Genomic DNA, 19,431 nt, shown 5'->3' with positions numbered 1-19,431 from the left:
GAAGCTGCGGATCTGCTCACATAACCTTTGGTATATTGTATTCCGTCTGGATGACTTCAGATATCTTTATTTCTGTTGCTAATTCGGTATTTTATCAAAATGTTTCTATTTTTTAAATTATTTACTTAATAAATTCTCCAGATGTGAAAAAAAAGTCAAAGACATTGTGGTATTGCACGGTTGTCATGGCAGTGGCAGGAAAATAGTAAAAGACAAAATCTAAACAGCTAAATCTGGTCCTCCAGTAAATATAATTAAAAGTAATGGCCCACCATTAGAGATAGCTTTCAATTTTAAGACTATTTTGATAGAATGTTTTGTATAATCTCCACAAGTATCCTGCAGATAATTTAAACACAAGACTGAGGTAAATGTGAATAAACACAACCTTGTAAAATGCAAAAATAACCAATGACTGTCTCAAACACAAACATATACAATACAATAGGTAAAACCAGCTGATTTAATATATAAACATTTTGTTATAAAAGGTCGCATCACTGTCTGACTGATCAGCTGCTCAGCTGTCTGTCACTAAGATGATACAAAAGGAACACAACTTCATTGTTGAATCTTTTTTATTGTTCAACTGTTAACGTTTTCCATTCCAGTGTTTGAGGACTTAGTGCATCACTGACTTCATGTAACAAGAATCCATTCACTTAACCCCAGAGAAAATATATTGGAAACAAGCTGGTAACAAAAGGTGGACTATAGTTAGAGTGGAGATACTTGTGTGTCACGATGTACAATGAAAAGCTGTTTCTGGTGTCGACTGAATATGAGACCAATGCAATAATCCAAAACCTAATTAAAACTGGATGCATTCTTTTTTTTCCAATAAACAACAGACAGAGTCATTCAGTGTGAGTAGGTTTCTGGTGGAAATGGCTTTGCTACCTGACAGGATGAGTCTGGTAATCCTGAATGATTACTGTGTCTTCACTGTTCACACCATAAAATCTCCAACAGTATTAAAAACATGTGAGAACAAACACCAGCAACAAAAGCCAATAACCAATAACCATCTCATAACTGCTGCTTCCCAACACAAAAGGGTAAATCCCAACTTCACACTCATAAACACAGACACACACTACTGCAGGGGTTGGTGGAGTGCTTCGTCACAGGCGTGCGTCTGGAGTTTTGCGGCCTTCTAGGTGCTGGTCAGGCCCTGCAGGGTCTAGTCATACCCCCAAGAAAGACACCGCCATGTCTCTTTCCTCGATCAGCTCGGCCGCTGTGGCGTCCATCTTCGATCGGGAGAAATCGTTGATGGCCAGGCCGTCCACAATCGTCCAGTTCTTGTCCTAAAGCAAATACAAAGTGTTACTGACAAACAATCCTCTCCACTTTACACACACACACAAACCTTTTTATTAATTTAATACCCTCACGCTTGAAAATCTTGTTTTTGCCGACCTCTAGTGGTTTAACTGTTCATCATGTTGCTGTGTGCAGGTGAACTCACGCACCTCGTGACATCACTGTTTGACGAGGCTACAGGTGCATTGACCACACCCACAAACTCAACTAATTTAGTCTTTAAGTTGTTCATTGTTGCACAAATAGAGAAGAACTATATGTGAACTGTGGCTACAAATCAACTAGCTGTTATCAAACCAAGTTTAGACCAGTCTCACCTTGATCTGGATCGGGAATGAATAGATGAGGTCTGCTGGGACTCCATATGAGTTTCCAGAGGAGTACACGCCCATAGAGGTGAACTCGTCCTAAAATACAGAGGTAGATTTACTGGTTAGACTGGAAGAGCTTAGGCCAAATGTTATCTGTCAGAAACGAAGGCTTGATTAACATGAGAAGCCTGGTTACAGAAACAGGCAGACGTTCCAATGTTAGAGCAACAGTATATGTTTGAACATGGCGTTTACCTGGGGGGTGCCTGACCAGATGTCTCTCATGTGGTCACAGATGGCCTTGGCGGCAGACATGGCACTGGACAGCTTCCTGGCCTTGATGACTGCAGCACCTCTCTGCTGCACTGTCTGCAACACAGTAATTAGCAAATAGGTTAGCATGAGTTGTGCAGCTAGTTTCCATGTTAATTTTAAAAATAGCTATAATCAGCTCACAGCTATGAAATCTCCTTTGAGCCAGGCATCATCCTTGACAGCATCGAAGCAGGCGAGCTCACTACCGGACATGTTGACCAAGCAGTGGTGCACATCTGGGTACTGGGTGGATGAGTGGTTGCCCCAGATGATCATGTTCTTGACATTGGTAGCAGGAACCCCACAGCGAATCGCCACCTAGAGGACGGAGAGAATATTCAGAAATGGAAATAAAACCCCTGAGGCTGACACTGTGGAACGCTGGGACACGGAAACACACCTGAGAGCGAGCCCTGTTGTGGTCCAGACGGGTGAGACAGGAGAAGTTCTCTTTGGGGATGGAGGGAGCAGACTTGGCTGCAATCAGACAGTTGGTGTTGGCGGGGTTTCCTACAACCAGCACCTGAAAACAAACAAGCCAAAAAAAGCTAATTTAAAACTTAATAATGCATCACCCTTAAAAAGTAAACACAGACTCTCGTATGTGTCCTTTGCAAATATTAGCCTGTGTTATTACCTTCACAGTCTTCTTGGCATACTTCTCCAGGGCGGCTCCCTGGCTCTTGAAGATGGCCACGTTGGCCTTGAGTAAGTCTTTCCTCTCCATGCCCTCCCTCCTGGGCATTGAGCCGACCAGGATGGCAGCGTCCAGGTCCTTGAAGGCCACCTCCTCCTTGTCAGTGGGAATAATCTCTTCAGAAGGAGAATTTGAAGGAAATTACTGGCGTGTTTACATACAACATTTCATTCCTCAACATTTTCTAACTAGAAATTACACGTTAATATACGTCATTGCTCTGAGGTTCAGATTTAGATTTTTTTTTTAGTCTGTTTTTCTACTTTTAAGAATATTTTGGAAGTTTCAGATAAAAGTTAAGTGAATAAACGTGTTCATACAGTTTATAAACCGCACTGAAGGGTTTTTTGTCAAGACCGAATATTTGAAATGTATCCAATCTGAAATAGTTTGAAAAGGATTTTAAATCCATTCTGAGTCATGCATGCAGAAGATTTTGAAAAATGTGATTGGGAGGTATTCCATGTGCGACCAGTGTTGCCCTGTATGGCTGGGCCCATCTCAGTGGATGAGGCGTTGTCTTTGCTGCACAGTTGGTTAATACAGGGGCCTCTCACAGCCCCGTCCAAACAAAGCAAAGGACGGCACCATTCCATAGGAAAAATACCAGGTCACAATGGAGATGACGCAGAATGGCGCCTCACGACTGATGTCATGACAGCCGTTACAGAGATGGGTCCATGTTCACCGAGCTTTCCAGGCAGGGAAGTCAGTCCTATGTCCTAGATATGCAAGGATGCTCTGCCAGCCCTGGTAATTTAAACTTAGTGTAGTTGCAAAAGTTGTAAACCATTGAAAAGACACGAGGGTAGACTGTGTTTGCTGTGTAGCAGTCATTCATTTTACCATGTGGGTATAAATGTATTCATATATGTGAAGCTCTTTTTTGTACTTCTGTGTTGCAGCTGGTTCTTTTCACGACCCTTCAGCATTTAGACGCTACAGGCAGCTGAAAGGTTTGAGGAAGTCGTTATTCTACACAACACATGCCAACAGGTAGGAACATGTCGAGGGCAGAGACGTGTGTATCATGGAACGGCAATAGAAACTGAATCTTTAGATTAACAGCTTCTAAAATAACCAAACTGTGACGTAAAAAAACACAGTTTACATTTTTAAGGAAAACTTGATGCCAGTACATCAATAAGAATAAAACAATACCTCATGTTATCCCCTTATGTCGATTATTTGTTGCACACTTTAAATGGTTACCTCTCAGTAGTGGGAGGGCACAGTCCTGCAGCTCCATGACAACGCCATCCAGGACTGGTAACATTGGTGTTATGTCCAAAAGGAGCAAGGTGATTGGCTGGGAGAGAAGGAAGCAGGCAGTGGGAAGAATGGTATGAGATGAATGAAACATGAGGAACCAAATTAAAAATCTTGCAGTGACTTGTCAGTGGAGGACTTAGTTGTCTCTGGAGCAGAGTGTGAAGGCCAAGGCCATGTGGCTCACTGACTAAAGCACGTGCCAGAGGGATCAAGTGGCTTTAAAGTTGGCCTAAGACTCTGGGCATAGGATCCATTTCATGAACTTCAAGGACGCAGGACGTAGAGGACGAGCCTGAGCTATCTGAACAATTCCTAGGACATCTGTTCAGTGTCAGCAGACCCAGATGTGACCTGGAAAACCTGTGACACACACACAGCCGTTCACTGGGGGGTGTCAGTGTCCTTCACGTGCCTTGTGACACGACCTAATGGGATGAGGACGTCGGGTGTGTTACAAGAGAAAGCTGTTTCTCACCTGATCTTTGCCAAAGACATCTCCCTTGGCAATGCTGAACAGCAGGGAATAGGCAATCTGCCCAGCAGCGCCGGTCACCAGGACTCTAATGGAATCAGACTGTGAGACACAAGGAGAGAGAGAGAGAGAACACCTGTGAGCTGCATGGTTCAGGGGCAGGACAGGTATGAATGTGACAGTTGGGTCGTTCCACACAAATGGGCTGGGCGTCTATTCGTGTCCACAGGATTTAGTAGAGCAAGTTCAAAAATAGATTGTCCGCCCCCCCATTCAGAACAATTACATAACAGAAACCAGCATGAACCATATAAACTATATAAACTATATAAACTATAACCACCACCAGCAACTTTAACACGTCACCCACCAGCTGTCACTCAACAGCTCAAAGGGAAGTAAAGAACAACTTTGAATGACAACGTCATTGAAACATATAGGAGTCAAACTAGTTGGTTACGTCACGCAGCGAGCCAGACCCGCCCACTAGCTAACTCTGTTAAACTTTGTAAAACTTAATAAACTCTTGTATCGTTGTAATAAACAACAGATTGTACAGATTGGACTCGTCCGCTCTACTCACCATTATCACACGACGACCTGCTCAGCTCCGTCTGTCTCCGCCCGCCGCTGTCACCGCCTCTTCTTCTGCGGCTTTACGGCAGCCTGCAGCCACCGCGCTGCACTACCGCCCCCTGCCGGCCTCTTTCCCCACCCGTCGTTATTACGGTTTTATTTAAATCTGCGTGTCCACTTTATTCAAGGTGATTATATATATTATATATATATATAATATATATTTATATATATCCATCTCCTCCATTTACACTGTCTCCACCCCCTCTGAACACTCTCCGCCCTGGTGCCCTTGGCTGTGCCCTCTCGTGATTGCGACACTTTGGAACGTGACACGGCAGACCCAGGAAGTTGTAGTTTCTTTTCATACTTTCCGTAGTTCTTCACGGAAAAGAACAAACTAGTCGCAACACGTCACTTGGTTTGTCGGTTAAAGACACGTTGCTATTACTGAAGCTTTTCAACGTGATGTAACTGGACTAGGGAGGGGGGGGGGGGGTAGTACGGGGTCGCCGAGGAGCTAGCATGCTAGTTAGCATCGCCTTCAGAGCAGCGCGTACAGTTGCCTAGCGACCAGTGCTGCAGACAACGAGCTAGCATGGAGAGCTGGAGTTAGCTTAGCTGCTAGTCCTGAAGGAGTCACGTGTGTTACTACACGAAGCTGATGGAGACCAGTGGAGGTAACACACCGTGTCCTGGTGAAGTGTGTGTTCGAGTGGTGTGACGTGTTAACACAGCAGAGAGACACAACAAACTGTGTGTGAGGTGAGAAGCAGTTAGCTGGAGAACACTGAAGAAGAGCAGCTTCCACTGTGGAGGTGAGTGGATGGACCTGTTGCTTCTCCTCCTCCTCCTCCTCCTTCTCCTCCTCCTACTTCTCTTTCTCCTTCTCCTCCTCCTACTTCTCCTCCTCCTCCTTCTCCTTCTCCTTCTCCTTCTCCTCCTCCTCCTCCTTCTCCTGGAAGTTCAGCAAACTAACTTGACAGATGTCTGCCTTGAATTCAGTGATATACTTGTTGTCTCTCTCTCTTTAAAAAGTTCAACAAATTTAAACTACTTTCCCAAATCCCTGCACCTTCCTATTATAAGGTTCTCAAGTAACTGCATATCTATCTATCCATCTATCCATCCATCCATCTATCCATCCATCCATCTATCTATCTTTCTATCCATCTATCTATCTATCTATCTATCTATCTATCTATCTATCTATATATCTATCTCTAACTAATTAACTAAAAGTTTAAAGAATGTATCTTCATTGTTCTTAAACTAAAGTAAATTGAATGCTCTGGTTTGTAATGATGATATTTTGTAGGGTTGGATGAAATGGCCAACATAAAAAAGTTAACAAATATCACATTATTATTTATTTTAAGGTCAAACACAGATTTTGACTACTGAGTGAAGGTTGTGGTTTTAAACCCAAACCAGGCAAAATGTTTTACAGATCTGAGGTAGATCTTTATACCTCCTCAATGTGTTTGCACAATGCATAAGCAATGTGTCGATTTATATTGAACCTTTGTTATATGACAATAACATTGTGATAATATATTTTTATGGTCCAGCCTTTATCACTTTGTCCTGTCTCCTGCCACACAAGCCAGCAGCCAGTCAGATTTACCTTTATCCTCCGTGTACCCTCGTCGATCACAAAACCAAAACACTTGATGATGCTGAGGTGCACATCTGGTCTTACATCCCTAACATCTGCTGGTAGTTGATCACTTAATTTAAAATATCTCTTAAAGGGATATTCACCATCTTCTTTAATAAGTTGAACCTGGACATGTCAATAATCCACTATATGCATCACTAAAGCTGTTTGAACATCAGGGTTTAGAGATTTGTATCTGCTCTGTGTCATCTTTGTTTTCAGTTGAGAGGGACCGTGTCGAGGCCCAGAATCCGGTGAGCGTGGTCATCAATATTTCATGGCCTTGAACAATAACCTGAGGAGCTGATGTTACACCTGGCTGGCATCAGACTGTGGGCTCACCACGCGCTAAACTGTCTGGCAGGGTTTGTTCAGGGGACTAATATTCATGGGTGTGTGAAATCTGGATCTAGTGAATTTAAATGTTGTTTAGTTTAGTTTAAAACAGCAATGTCTGCTCTCAGTCTCCATCTGAAGGGTGATATTTTCACATCATAACAATATTGTCGTATTTGTCAAGCATCCTGTCGTTCTATCTTTTAGTCTAACAGTAAAAAAAAACGCATCTGAGCCTCAGAGTCTTACCCAAAGCCCAGAACTGGCTTTTCTTCCTGTGCCTGCGTCTGCCAGTGACACAGACTCTTCCATTCTCTAAAGACAGAGCGGGTGATAGCTGGATTCAGAGCTGTTTGAAGCAGCTGCCACAGGTTGGCACTGTTCTCCTCTCAGCTCCGGTGACATTTTCAGCCTTCTGTGTGGCATGTGCTTGTGACTGTCATGGGAGTCACAGCTGCCTGGGGGCTGGCACGGTGCTGTAGGTGGGTTACATCGATCTGAAGTGGAGCCCGACTGATTTATCGCCCAGCTCATGGAAACCGACTGATATGAGCCTTTCACATACATGTCTGATCATGTCTGTTTGGAAGGAGCTGTCTTTCTGTGACCTGCAGTTATTGACCCACGACACCTAAAGACTTGCAGCTGGACTCAGTCCACTTAACCCTGAAGCCACCGCTGCTGTACAAAGACATTTTAAGCTCAAATTCAAGATTAAGGAAAAGTTTGAGATCCAAATCCTGGAATTAAATTGCAGATAAAATGTGGGGATTCCTTCATGAAAGGTCGATCGAGGAGGAGAAGTTTTCTTTCACAGAATGTAGAAATGCTGCGTCCTGTTAGAGAAGAGTGAAAAGATCTCAATGTGCAGAGAGATTAAAAGAGCAGCTGCCTCGAGGTTAATGTTTTTAATGCCATGCGATTAGATTTGAGTCTATCTCACTTCATTCTGATGCACAGGAGCAGTGAGGTGGTCACGAGGTTCCTTATTACTCTGGAACAGTTGAGGTTAACTGTTTAACTGTTACTCTCAGTTTTCAGTGGAATTTGCCAAACTCCCTGTAGATTTGCCAGTTTTCTTTTAGCGTACGTGACACTGGGGTCAGTTATGATTTTGCATACGCACACGTTTTGAATGAGACTGTTGTTGCTGTAACTGTATTTGACAAGTTGGACTCCAGTGTTTATTTTCTTGTGGCGGTCGTCATGGTAAAGTTGACATGAGGGGATTAGACGTACTTTGTGTTTGCTAAAAGGAAATCAGAATGAAACCAAAAACATCAGCATCACACGATAATATCTGGTGCCAGTTTGCCACGCCAGCCTGATCCTCTGTGTGTGTGTGTGTGTGTGTGTCTGCTGTGAAAACAAATGGCATTGTGGGTGTTTTGTCCCACACACAGGCAAGGAGAGTGGTAAAGTTCACACATGCACAAATCCCCTACCTACACAAACACTCACACACAAACACACACACACCACTCCATGCATTCATGTGCATGGAGTGTGAACATTCTCGTATTCTACACCATATTCACTGTCACAGCCCCAGTGAGTTTGATTTTGATTCTTTTGTTTGAGGCGGTGAAACATAATGATTGACAGCCGAGACTGACTCATGGGTGGGGGTGGTGGGATCTCTATGCTACGATATTAACACAAGATGGCGGCGCTCGTATTTGGGATATTCTGGCTTCATTTTTGTACAATGGGAGAAAATCGAGAAGCATCTTCCACCTTCATACACAAAGTGTACACTAGCACACATACAGTTTACACTGGTAAGTGCATGACAGCATGAACCATATCTCTGTCTTCTCTGCTGATCCCTCTCTCCGTCTTTTGTCCTCTCCCTCTCCTTCTCCTCTTTGTTCCCTCGTCTTCTCGCCTCCCTCACCTCCACACTCTCTGTCCTGTCTCGCTGCTCCTCCACTTGTCCTCTCACCTGAGTGACCCTGTCACGTTGGCAGCTGGGAGGCAGATAGCCCATCACACACACACACACACACACACACACACACACACACACACAGAGACACACACGTTGCCCTCAGTATCGCCCTCTTATCTCCCCAGTTAGACCAAATAACCCTCACAATGTACGGGCAGTCACTGAGATTGCAGGTGGCATCCACACGAGACCAAACACAAACCACTAACAAACACAGATTATAAATACACAACAGCGTCACAACAACCTCTCGCCACATTCAACATCTTTCTCCCTGTGCCATCGCCATGCTTCTGTCTGCGTCTGAGCTGTGACATGTTCCCGCCTTAGATTAGATGATGAAGCTTTAGATCAGATGGAGCAGATGATCTTTTTATAATCTACACTGTTATTCATACAGTAGCAGTGTTGTTTAAAATGAACCAACCAGGCCCATCCGGTCTGTTCTCAGCTGCTATAACAGAAGTAGTCCACTAGGTGTCAGTGTATGCCTGCGGTGATTCTCGGATGTGTCTCTAACTGGCACTTTGATGTCAGAGTGGTGTTGATGGATCTGTGGTGAAGACTCTTCTAAAACACTTGTTGCTGCAGAGACAGTCTCGCCCTCAGGAAATGGACGGAAAGTTATGAGCTCAGATTGTCTCTCTGAAATCTGCTCACTAGGGTATTAAGAGATTTCTTTTGATAGTTGCACAATACAAACAGGACTTGACTCTGCTCAGAAGTGGTTATTGAAGCTGAACTCATTAAATACTGAAGCACATTTACAATCTGTGTAGATTTAATTGTTCATGTCCAAAAGATATTTGTAGAGATCATATAAGCATCTAATGAAAACTGAATCTATATTTGAAGATTTCACATAGCCACCTAAGTCCTATATGTGGTGTAAACCACACATAAACTATATTTTTGAATTAATTAAACATGTAACAATGCAGCAGTGTTTGTGCTTTTTGAAAACAATAGGTAAATAAATCATGTAGTAAACTATTCTTTGTTCCTTTCAAAGGGATTTCTGTGTTTCTTTGATTCATATAAATGAAAACCAACCAGAAGAATGGTTACTTCAAAATGTTGTGGTCATCTATCTTTAAGCTCTTTGTAATTTTATAAATGCAGTTTATGTTGCTCAAGTTTTATGGATATTTCAGTTGCCTTAAAAGGAGACGTGAATCAAATTTTTTACCCAGATAGTTACATTATTTTGTTTGATGCTTTATCCATTACATTTAAATTCCTGTATGGCCAAGGTTCCATTAAATCACTCAACTCACCCCTCCTGAGCTGAGATATCATGAATTGGTTCCTTCCAGAAATAGCCTAAAGGTCCATTTGAGGCCATTGTGTGGTTCTGTCACTTTTTCCGACGAGGCCTGCAGGCGTGTGGATGTTTCCAAACTGCCTGGATGTACCTACGACCACTCTGAGTTCCTTTCCCACTGATTGAAATCTGAGCAGGACTTTGTTTCTGGCCAAGTGTCGGCTTGCTCTGAGTGGGGGAATACAAAGACATCGACCGAGCCCTCAATCAGAAAGAACACAGACCCCCTATGAATAGACCGAGTAACTTCTTGGCACCGATGCAGAACTATTCAATTAAATTTCATAATGTACACACAGCAAGTCACTCTGATGTGTTTCTCTCTCTGCCTCAGCCACACTCCCGCTCGCACCAGCTTTCTCCCTGAGGTGTTTGCATAGGGAAATGGTCCATGAAATGGGTTTGATGGAATCAAACTCCATATTAAGAAGAACACATATTTCCCAGCAGCTGACGGACTGATTGATCGGCCTGCGTCTTTGCTTTGTGCGTCACTGCCTGGGAAGATCTCAATCACAAGCCGTAATATGAGGGATCGTGGCTCGGCTTGTTTCAGAGAGCAGAGTTGATCTTCACCTGTCGTGTGATGACTCTGAATGTTTCCTAGTTTGGATATCTGTGTGTTTCAGCCTGCACAACCTGTGGCCACGAGGGGGCACCAAACCGCCACATGTTAGCATTCTGCCTCAACGCTAAGGGAACGCTCCCTCTCCCCTCTCTGCTGCTGACAGCGACCAACACAGTTTTTTAAAAGCTCACTGAAGGATAAACAAAAATGTGGCAGCAACAGTTTAATGGAACCACCGCCAGCTGATGTGGCAGCAAACTCTCCGGCGGATGGAAGGTGGACTTTTGTTGTTTTTGTCCTAATTTTTTTAAATGAATGCAACTGTTGTTTTAGCAGCAAAACTCTGGCTGAAGAACCCCCCCTGACACAACCCACCTAGTCCACCCGCACCACCTTCCATTAACCTCAAAACCCAAATCCATCCAACTGGACCGGTGACGGCAACTCGCAGCCGATGCTGGCGGTCACACCCCTCTGCACAGCCATAATGGGGCCGTGGCACAATTGGGGGCCGAGTAACCAACAACATTCCCGGTCCTTCCAAGAGGCCGGTTGCCTGCAGGTTACCAGCGACGCCGCTTGTCCCTGTTTGTCTGCACTCACTGAAAAAGGAAAGAATGTTTTCCCCCCACAACATGGCTGTGTGGGGATTAAGGCCCATTCTGAGTGGCCCCGGGTCGGGCAGCAGATGTTAGCTAGGATAGTGCTCGTTGCCCTGCCGACAATGAGCCGGCGGGATCGGCCCGCCCAGACGACGTTAAGCCTATGTGCATGTATGGGAGAGGGGGGGGGGGTCTGGTTGAAGGGCCTGTCACACATTAAAGAGAACAGTGGTGGGAAATTTGTCACAGTGGTCCCACACTAATTCATCTGCACTGTCTGTGATCGTCTTCACACACATGGAAAGCTGGAGAGTTTCACGTGGTCAGAGTCATGATGGTTTGGGTTCGAGTGGTCCACAGGTCCCATTGAGACTGGGACATCAGACCAGGACATGACTCTGCTCAGAAGTGTTTATAGAAGCTGAACTCATTAAATACTGAAGCACATTCACAATCTGTGTACATTTAATTGTTCATGTCCCGAAGATATTTGTAGAGATCATATAAGCATCTAATGAAAAGTGAAGCCATATTTGAAGATTTCACATAGAGACCTAAGTGAACCTATATGTGGTGTAAACTATATATAGTTTGGAAAGCTGAAGAGTTTCACGTGGTCAGAGTGATGATGGTTTGGGTTTGAATGGTCCACAGGTCAAATTGAGACTGTGACATCAGACCAGGACGTCCAGACGCCTCAGGATCGAGTGTTTTTAAAATATCATTTCTTATACCCCCTTGTTGATTAACTTGTTCAGACATGTCAACTACATATGTGCAGTGTAAACTCCCTGTGACTACACCACCTTCACCTCCTGTTAGAGTTTTCACAGCAGCAACACATGGAAAGCTTTTAAACCCTCAGTTGTACATCATCTGTCAAAATCACTTCCCCTGTGTGAGCGTTGGCTTTTAAACTCCCCGATGATATTTTAATGGGATGTGTTGTTTTAACTGCTAAGCTCTCGAGCACTTGTCACAGAGCCGCTAATGAAGAGGACTGTACCAAGAGATGCAAAGATCCACTACTGACAGTTCTGATACATCAATATAGAGCTTTATATATTCAATTATTATTGTAGAATCACCGTTATCATCGTTTGTCTTTGTATTATGTGAAGGAAGAGAACTGCCTAAAATGGTTTTATAACAGGTGTCACTACGAGTGAAAGGCAAATCATGGGATATCAATATGTCAAAAAGTCTATTGAGAAAGTTGTGTATTGATTTAACTTTTATGTCCATGTGGAAAACCTTGCTATGCAGAGTGATATTGGCAGTTTCATGAAAAACAATAGTTAGAAATTTGAGCTGGACTGTTGATGAAACTAAATAGTCCCTCAAGTCCTGATACGATTGGTATTTGATTGACATTTTGTGAATGGGAACAACAATGAGTGAGGAAGTCCAAATACAAGAAAAGGGCCTCGGACAAAATCTTGAAAAGGGTCAACACTCTGTTGTTTTTTCTGGCCGATGCTTTTCATTTCCCTCTCATCTCCTACTGTAAACTGTAACCGTTTTCAAACAGAATGACCTCTGTTTGAATTGGAGAGGCTCGTTTGATGTGAAAGACGAGCCGGCTGTCTTTACGTCAGACTCATACAACCGCAGGGTGAATGTGTTTAACATGGGGCCCGGTTCAGGCACCTGTGGCACTCGTAAGCTTCAGCGCTCAATGGAAAGAGGATACAGGGTCTGACAAGACATGACTTGACCCAGCGGGACAGGCAGAGCCCCCCCGCTATTGTTCAATATAAACAGTAGAAATAAGCATTGTAGAATTTCCCCTTTATGTGTGTATGTGTGGGTGTGTGAAAGAGAGAGAGAGAGGGAGGAAGAGAAAGAAACAGGAAGTTTTATGTATTTCTTTACAATGAAGGGAACAAGGAACTTGTTCTGTACAAATGGAGTAGAGCACCGACAGGAGTTTTGTGTGTTTGTGTGTGTGTGTTTGTGTGTCATGGGGCACAGGCCTTGCCATTCAGCTCCACATTGCCTGTGCTCTCTAAGGAGTGTTGGGCAGGACGGGGCAGGTGTCACGCTCGGCTGGATGTTTGGGCCGTCTGACAGATGGAGAACAGCCATGTGTGTGCACGTGTACTACACATGCACACAATTGTCTTATTTCATGCTTCCATTCTGCTGAGTTCAAACCTCAGCAGCAGCTTAACTTGACCCGTTTACTGCCAACGACAAAGTACTGGACTCCGCGCTGACGGGAAGAACTTTTCCCAAACGCTCAAAATGTGTCAGGAAACTGTCGACGTACAAAGGTCAAACTTTATCTGTGTTTTATTGTTTAATAAGCCAACTTGCTTTGTACCATGTTACTATTTTAAAGATAACTGGTGTGGCATTTGGTTCAGCAGGTGATGGTGGATGCAGGAACAAAGGGGAATGAAGCGAAAGGTCTGTCCTTAAAACAGCCAATATGTTCACGAGAACCTGGCATTTATTGTTGCTGTATGTGGAAATCTTACAAATCTACTACATTAAATATACGTCTGCAAATAAAATGTCATGGGTGGAACTAACAGTGTTGAAAAACTACTCAACATCTATTTAACCCAACATGGTTTGTCCCTTTGCACTGGAAGAATAGAAAATAGTCTCTATATGAAAGCTGTTGACCGTTAAATAACCAGGTTTCCATTGAAATCCATTATTTACAACTTTCAGAAAGGACTTAATTTCAACTTGTGGACGGGGGGAGGGTGACATGACACTGGCACCTATCTCTGAGGTCACAGCACCGAGAACAGACCTCTGGTCCGGGTGCCATCGACGTCCGAGCACTCTGTGCCACGTCAACCTGTCAGAGAGAGAGAGAGAGAGAGAGAGGGAGAGAGAGAGGCACTGCCCGTCGAGAGGTGTCCAAAGTGTCATGGCCTCGTCTGGGAGGTGACGGACAGGGTGTGTGTGAGTGTGTGACGGGGGAATAAGACCACTGAGAAGTCCAGGGGACATCATTCTGACCTTTCCTTTTTCCAGGGTCAATCTCTCTCTGTGGCTCTGAGAACAACTTTAAAGGACCTCATCCTCCTGAGCCCTTGACAGGTGTTTGTGTGTGTGTGTGTGTGTGTGTGGTTGTATTTTTGTTGTGTACACCAGTTGTGGAATCTGAGCTCTGTGTGTCCAGGTGCTTTTGTACTCTTTGCTGCCTGCCCATGGTTCAGGAACAATATATCCGACCGTGAACCGTGGATACATTTGACCGGACTGAGGACACAACTTCCAGCTGAGACAGAACGTGGACAGACCCATAACACACTGTTGTTTTTGTTATATTGCTGCCCTTGTTCTTAAATAATAGATTTTGACCACTAATGATATATAAAATTCTCCGTTTGACATATTTGGCATCCAAAATTGACCTGTGTATTTATACTTACAAAGTTTTTGGTTCTGTCGTAGGTAAGAAACTAAACTTTTCATTGTTTTCAATGGACATATTTCACCACCGGTGTTTGTGTGGGTCCATCGGTGTGTTTTATCGTGTGTTTGTGGTCACGAGGTGAGGGACAAACAACAGGGAACTAAACAGCTTTAAAAGAAGAAAATCCAACAACATAAACAAACCCCGGTCAGAGTGACACGTGTCACCTTGGCTGCGACAGGGGACGGACACCGGAGACTCGCCGAGTCCTGAGCAGCTCTTTGAAGTCGGCCTGAGGTTGTGCTGCTGGTGTGGAGGTATTGCCTTTCCTGCCCTTGGGCGTTGCCTTGGGGCAGATGCACGAGCCTTTCAGTGAAACACTTGCCAGGATTAGACCTATTAGCTGAATGGGAGTGAAACACAACCACCGCTGGTTCAGGGGATTCCTGGCTTAATTTGAAAATGCAGTTTCACTTTGCCGAACTGGATTGTTCTAACGTCTCCTTCTCGATTACAATTTGTCTTCTTTTCAACAAATCTCCTGCCGAGTCGAGACCTGGTTCTCCAGCAAGCGTCTCTCTCCCTGCCCGTCTTTCTCAGTCATTACTGCTGCTGTGTTTGTGTTTCTGCTCCAGGCGTTGGGTAAATACCTCTGCTGGAGGAGGGTTCTCCCCCCCCCCTCTCCCCTCCATTACCTCCGCTAATGACGTTTACACATCTGCTTAGAAAAGCCCCTACTCATCTCTCTGTCTCCCTCAGTCCGTCTTTCTCTCCTTCCCTCTGTTACACACACTCACACACACACACACACACACATAGACACACACACATACACTGACACACACACTGCCCACTGAATTAACAAATTAATATCTTAACTTTCAGAAAATGTGTTAAATTAATGATGCATACGATCCCTACACACAAACTTTATTCCTGAAAAAGAAAGAAATTGTCAAGCTGAAATGATTAGTTGATGATTTTATTAGAGAATTGACAGGAGATCTGCTTGAAAATAACTAAATTGATCGAGGAAATATCAATTATTATTGTCTATCTCAAAAACTCTATGGATGAAGAGGAAGCAAGTTAAAGCAAAACAATCAATGATTAGATTTATTTTATAAAAAGTTGCAGCCCTGCATCATTGTCTGTCTTTGAAAAGTAGATCCGAAGTAATGTTGGAATAAATACTTCAGTTTCCTCCTCACTTGTGTTTTTAGTTACATTTTTGGGCGAAACCATCTTTCTCTCCTCTGGACGACTGAACTTTTCAACCGCCTAACCTCTACACACCCTATACACATGAACTGGTACTTCAACTGCACAGACACACACACACACACACACACTCACACACACGCACACACACACACACTTGTATCATTCAACAATGAGACTTCCCCAGCGGTCATGTCACTGCAGCTTCATTTTCCTGCTGATTGACATGTCCTGTAAAACACACACCCACGCACACACACGCACACACACACACACACACACACACATATGCATGCCCATGCAAATTGACTGTACCTGTCACCTCTCTTGAATCGTATTACCTGTACCTCATTTTGTTCTGCCTGTCCATCACCTTTATTCTTCCTCTACTGACAGCTGAATGGGCTCCCATGGGACTCTGTTAAGTGTGTGTGGGTGTGTGCGAGTGTGTGTGTGTATGTGTGTGTGTGTGTGTGTGAGAGAGAGGGGTTTTCGGCCTGCTGCCTGGCGCCACTTCGCCCACCCTCCATTCTACTCCTTCAAACCTTCTGTCTTATAATGGGACAGATGAGAAGATACACTGTACTTATGTGTCTGTGGGAGTGTGTGTGTGTGTGTGTGTGTGTGTGTGTGTGTGTGTGTGTGTGTGTGTGTGTGTGTGTGTACCCTGCTGCCAGACGTCACAACACAATCTGAACATTGACATTGACAAATCAGGCATTCCTCTGGTTATGATTTAGTTGAGCTGCTAATTGAACATTCCCTTCATATTTCGATTATTTACACGTTACAGATTATCATCTGATTATGACTCACGTCAACATTACATCCACTATGTCCTAAAATGTTACAATGTGGGTTCTGTGGTTATCGCACACTTCACCGTACAATAGTGGAGGTGACCAAATCCTTAATGTGTTGCAGTATGATTTACATTATTAAATGATTGTCTCATGAATGAACCTCACTTGTTAAACTGGCTGATATGTTGATGTGACAGGATCTTTTCCTGAGAGTGTGCTCAGGTCTCGTCTGCTACACACAGACACACACACACTTCTTATCGGTTCCCTCAGCGTTCACCGGCCTCCCACGATGCTTGTCCTCCGTTTCATTAGATGCTTTTCAGAGCTTTAATTCTTTTGTTTTATCCAGTTTTTCCTCCTCATTATCTCCCCCCCGTTCGTCAGAGACATATCTTGTGTGTTCAGAATTTGTCCACCTTTCTCTGCTGTGATATGACACTAGAAGCTAGAGGACTTCTCCCTCAAGGATATACTGAAGATAAGGGCCCGTGTGAGTCTGACTGCGTGGTTTCATATGTATGTAAATGTGTGCGCGTGTATATTTCCTCAGGTATCACAAGGTTATAAGATAGGAGAGTATGCATCGGACTCCATATGCCTTCCCATGCATACGTATGTGCTAGTGGTGCCGTTTGAGTTCACCTAACAGACATGGGAGAGATAGGAGTGTATGTGGTATGGGACTGACTCGAATGCCAGAGTGTGTTTACTGGATACACGAGTGTTCATGTAGTCTGTGACTGAGCTTCGAACGACTCAGATTGGAAAACGTGTGCTCAAACCCTCACAATTATACACTGTTACCTCACCTATCTCTCTCAGGGGATGCACTTTCCACTCGCTCTTTGTATGTTCCTCATGTTTTCCAAGTTTCTCTCCGAGAGCCAAAACAAGACCCGGCGGTGGCTGAGAGAGCGTCTGCGGGAGATAAACGGTGCGAGGGGGAAGAAGTGAGAAAATTTGAAACGCTCTCTTCCTAGAGAGATGAGACAATAAAGAGAGGAGTAAAAGTGCAGGAGAGAAAGAGGGGAGAATCAGACGCACCGCATTGCTGTCCTTTGAGAGACGAGACAAAGAGAGGAGGAAGAAATAGGCAGACAGGGTCAGAGAGCTTAATGTATTTCTAATAGCAGGTACCTTAGAAAAAAACACAGGAGACAAGAAAGAGGAAAAAAGGAAAGTTTAAAAGGAACAGGACAAGTCGGCAGAGGGATGATAAGTGAAGGTACAAGGGGCAAGAAAAGGTAAAGGAAGGAATAACTCATGCAGAGCCGTGTGTGTGTGTCAGTGTGTGTGTGTCGGTGTGTCGGTGTGTGTCGGTGCGGGGGGAACGGTGCAAGGCTGTGATGGCCTTGTGTCAGTCACCCTATGGCAGCTCTTTAACCCTGTAATTTACCACATCACTCTTCTCACAGTGATGGGACCACTGCACCGGCTGACAACACTGCCTCTGGCGTGTGTGTGTGTGTGTGTGTGTGTCTGTGTGTCTGTTTGTGTGTCTGTGTGTGTGAGTGAGAGAGATGGGAAGATGGGAAGAGAGAGAGTGTGTGTGCATACCTGTGAAAAAGGATTCTTGAAATGTCAAACAAAATGTCTCTAAGCCGGCCTCCATCTCAGACATGTCCCTCTCTCTCTCTCTCTCTCTCTCTCTCTCTCTCTCTCTCACATGTGAACCATGACCCTCATCGACCTCTGGGATGATCACTGAAATCTGACCACAGTTGTTTTTGAACTTACATCGGTTGCAGCGTAAACAACACACCTGTAAGTATCCCAAGTTATCCCGTTAAATTAAATCTTATCAAGATACCACATATTTTTATTAGATTGTAGTCACATGCCACAACTTGAGGTGTTTGAATTTAAAGACATAAAGAGAATATATATTTAAAGGATGCATATATGTGGGATGCTGCTCTGCATTGTTCATCCACCTCTTCCAGATATCAAATCATAAGCTTGTCTCTGCATTGTGATAGGGACACTATGTTTGTCCCTCCAGCCACACCATACGTTTTCCTCTCACCTTGGCCAAGGAGAGTTTTCATAGGGCAAAATCAATGAGAGATTTCAGATGTCTTAAATCCACCAACTCTATTTCTGTTTCTCTTTACCCCCCCCCCCCCCATATCTCCCACAATAACCTGTGCAACGATCCTCATGGTGCAACAAAATAAACTCAGTTTGAGAGGTCACAATGAAAAATGCTTTCCTGAAATATTAATGTTCAATACATCGGCAGAAATCATGAACTGTGGGTTTAATGATTCAGTTAATTCATCAATTATGATTCCAATTAAATTGTTTTGATATAGATTTTATCCTAGTATTTATTTCTGTTTGTTTCAGGAGGTAAACGTGTTTATGTTGCACATCTAGATCTCAGAGACTCTTGTGGATTTATTTACATTTGGAGACAATTGCTCTTGCTTTAATTTTGACATTTCTTTTCAACATTCTGAAGATTTAAAATAACAAATATGGGCAAAGCTTCATCCTCGGTGTGGTGCTGTTAATTTACCATAATGTTTGATTGTCGAAAGGTCAGGATATGTCATTCCTCCATCAGGGACAGGATATAGAGGCAACAGTTATTTCAAGTTTGTGCTGTATAC

General features: G+C 43.9%; 2 protein-coding genes across 3 annotated transcripts in view; one reads left to right on the top strand and one right to left on the bottom strand.

Moving 5' to 3' along the window:
- Positions 1-560: 560 nt before the first annotated feature.
- The window catches only part of LOC128453522 (malate dehydrogenase, cytoplasmic), a 116,992-nt gene continuing 98,121 nt past the window's right edge, over positions 561-19,431 (bottom strand). Inside the window, exons 1-9 of one of the 2 annotated variants that reach the window (XM_053436477.1) lie at positions 4,977-5,046; positions 4,397-4,495; positions 3,862-3,958; positions 2,590-2,765; positions 2,353-2,475; positions 2,094-2,270; positions 1,893-2,006; positions 1,644-1,733; positions 561-1,310 (exon numbers count right to left, since the gene is read on the bottom strand). In XM_053436477.1, coding sequence (XP_053292452.1) covers positions 1,188-1,310; positions 1,644-1,733; positions 1,893-2,006; positions 2,094-2,270; positions 2,353-2,475; positions 2,590-2,765; positions 3,862-3,958; positions 4,397-4,495; positions 4,977-4,979 — 1,002 coding nt within the window. In that variant the 5' untranslated portion in view covers positions 4,980-5,046 and the 3' untranslated portion in view covers positions 561-1,187. Of the gene's footprint in view, positions 1,311-1,643; positions 1,734-1,892; positions 2,007-2,093; positions 2,271-2,352; positions 2,476-2,589; positions 2,766-3,861; positions 3,959-4,396; positions 4,497-4,976; positions 5,047-19,431 lie in introns of those variants that run through there. The other variant, XM_053436478.1, reaches the window with a different exon arrangement.
- The window catches only part of wdpcp (WD repeat containing planar cell polarity effector), a 58,270-nt gene continuing 44,137 nt past the window's right edge, over positions 5,299-19,431 (top strand). The window contains exons 1-2 of the mRNA XM_053436161.1: positions 5,299-5,787; positions 18,538-18,580. The gene's annotated coding sequence lies outside the window, so the exon portion shown is untranslated. The remainder of the gene's footprint in view (positions 5,788-18,537; positions 18,581-19,431) is intronic.

This window comes from Pleuronectes platessa, chromosome 12 (assembly GCF_947347685.1).
Source record: "Pleuronectes platessa chromosome 12, fPlePla1.1, whole genome shotgun sequence".
NCBI classification, from domain to species: Eukaryota; Metazoa; Chordata; class Actinopteri; order Pleuronectiformes; family Pleuronectidae; genus Pleuronectes; species Pleuronectes platessa.
The sequence above is the reverse complement of the archived record's forward strand: the minus strand, read 5'-3'. Positions and strand labels throughout refer to the sequence as shown.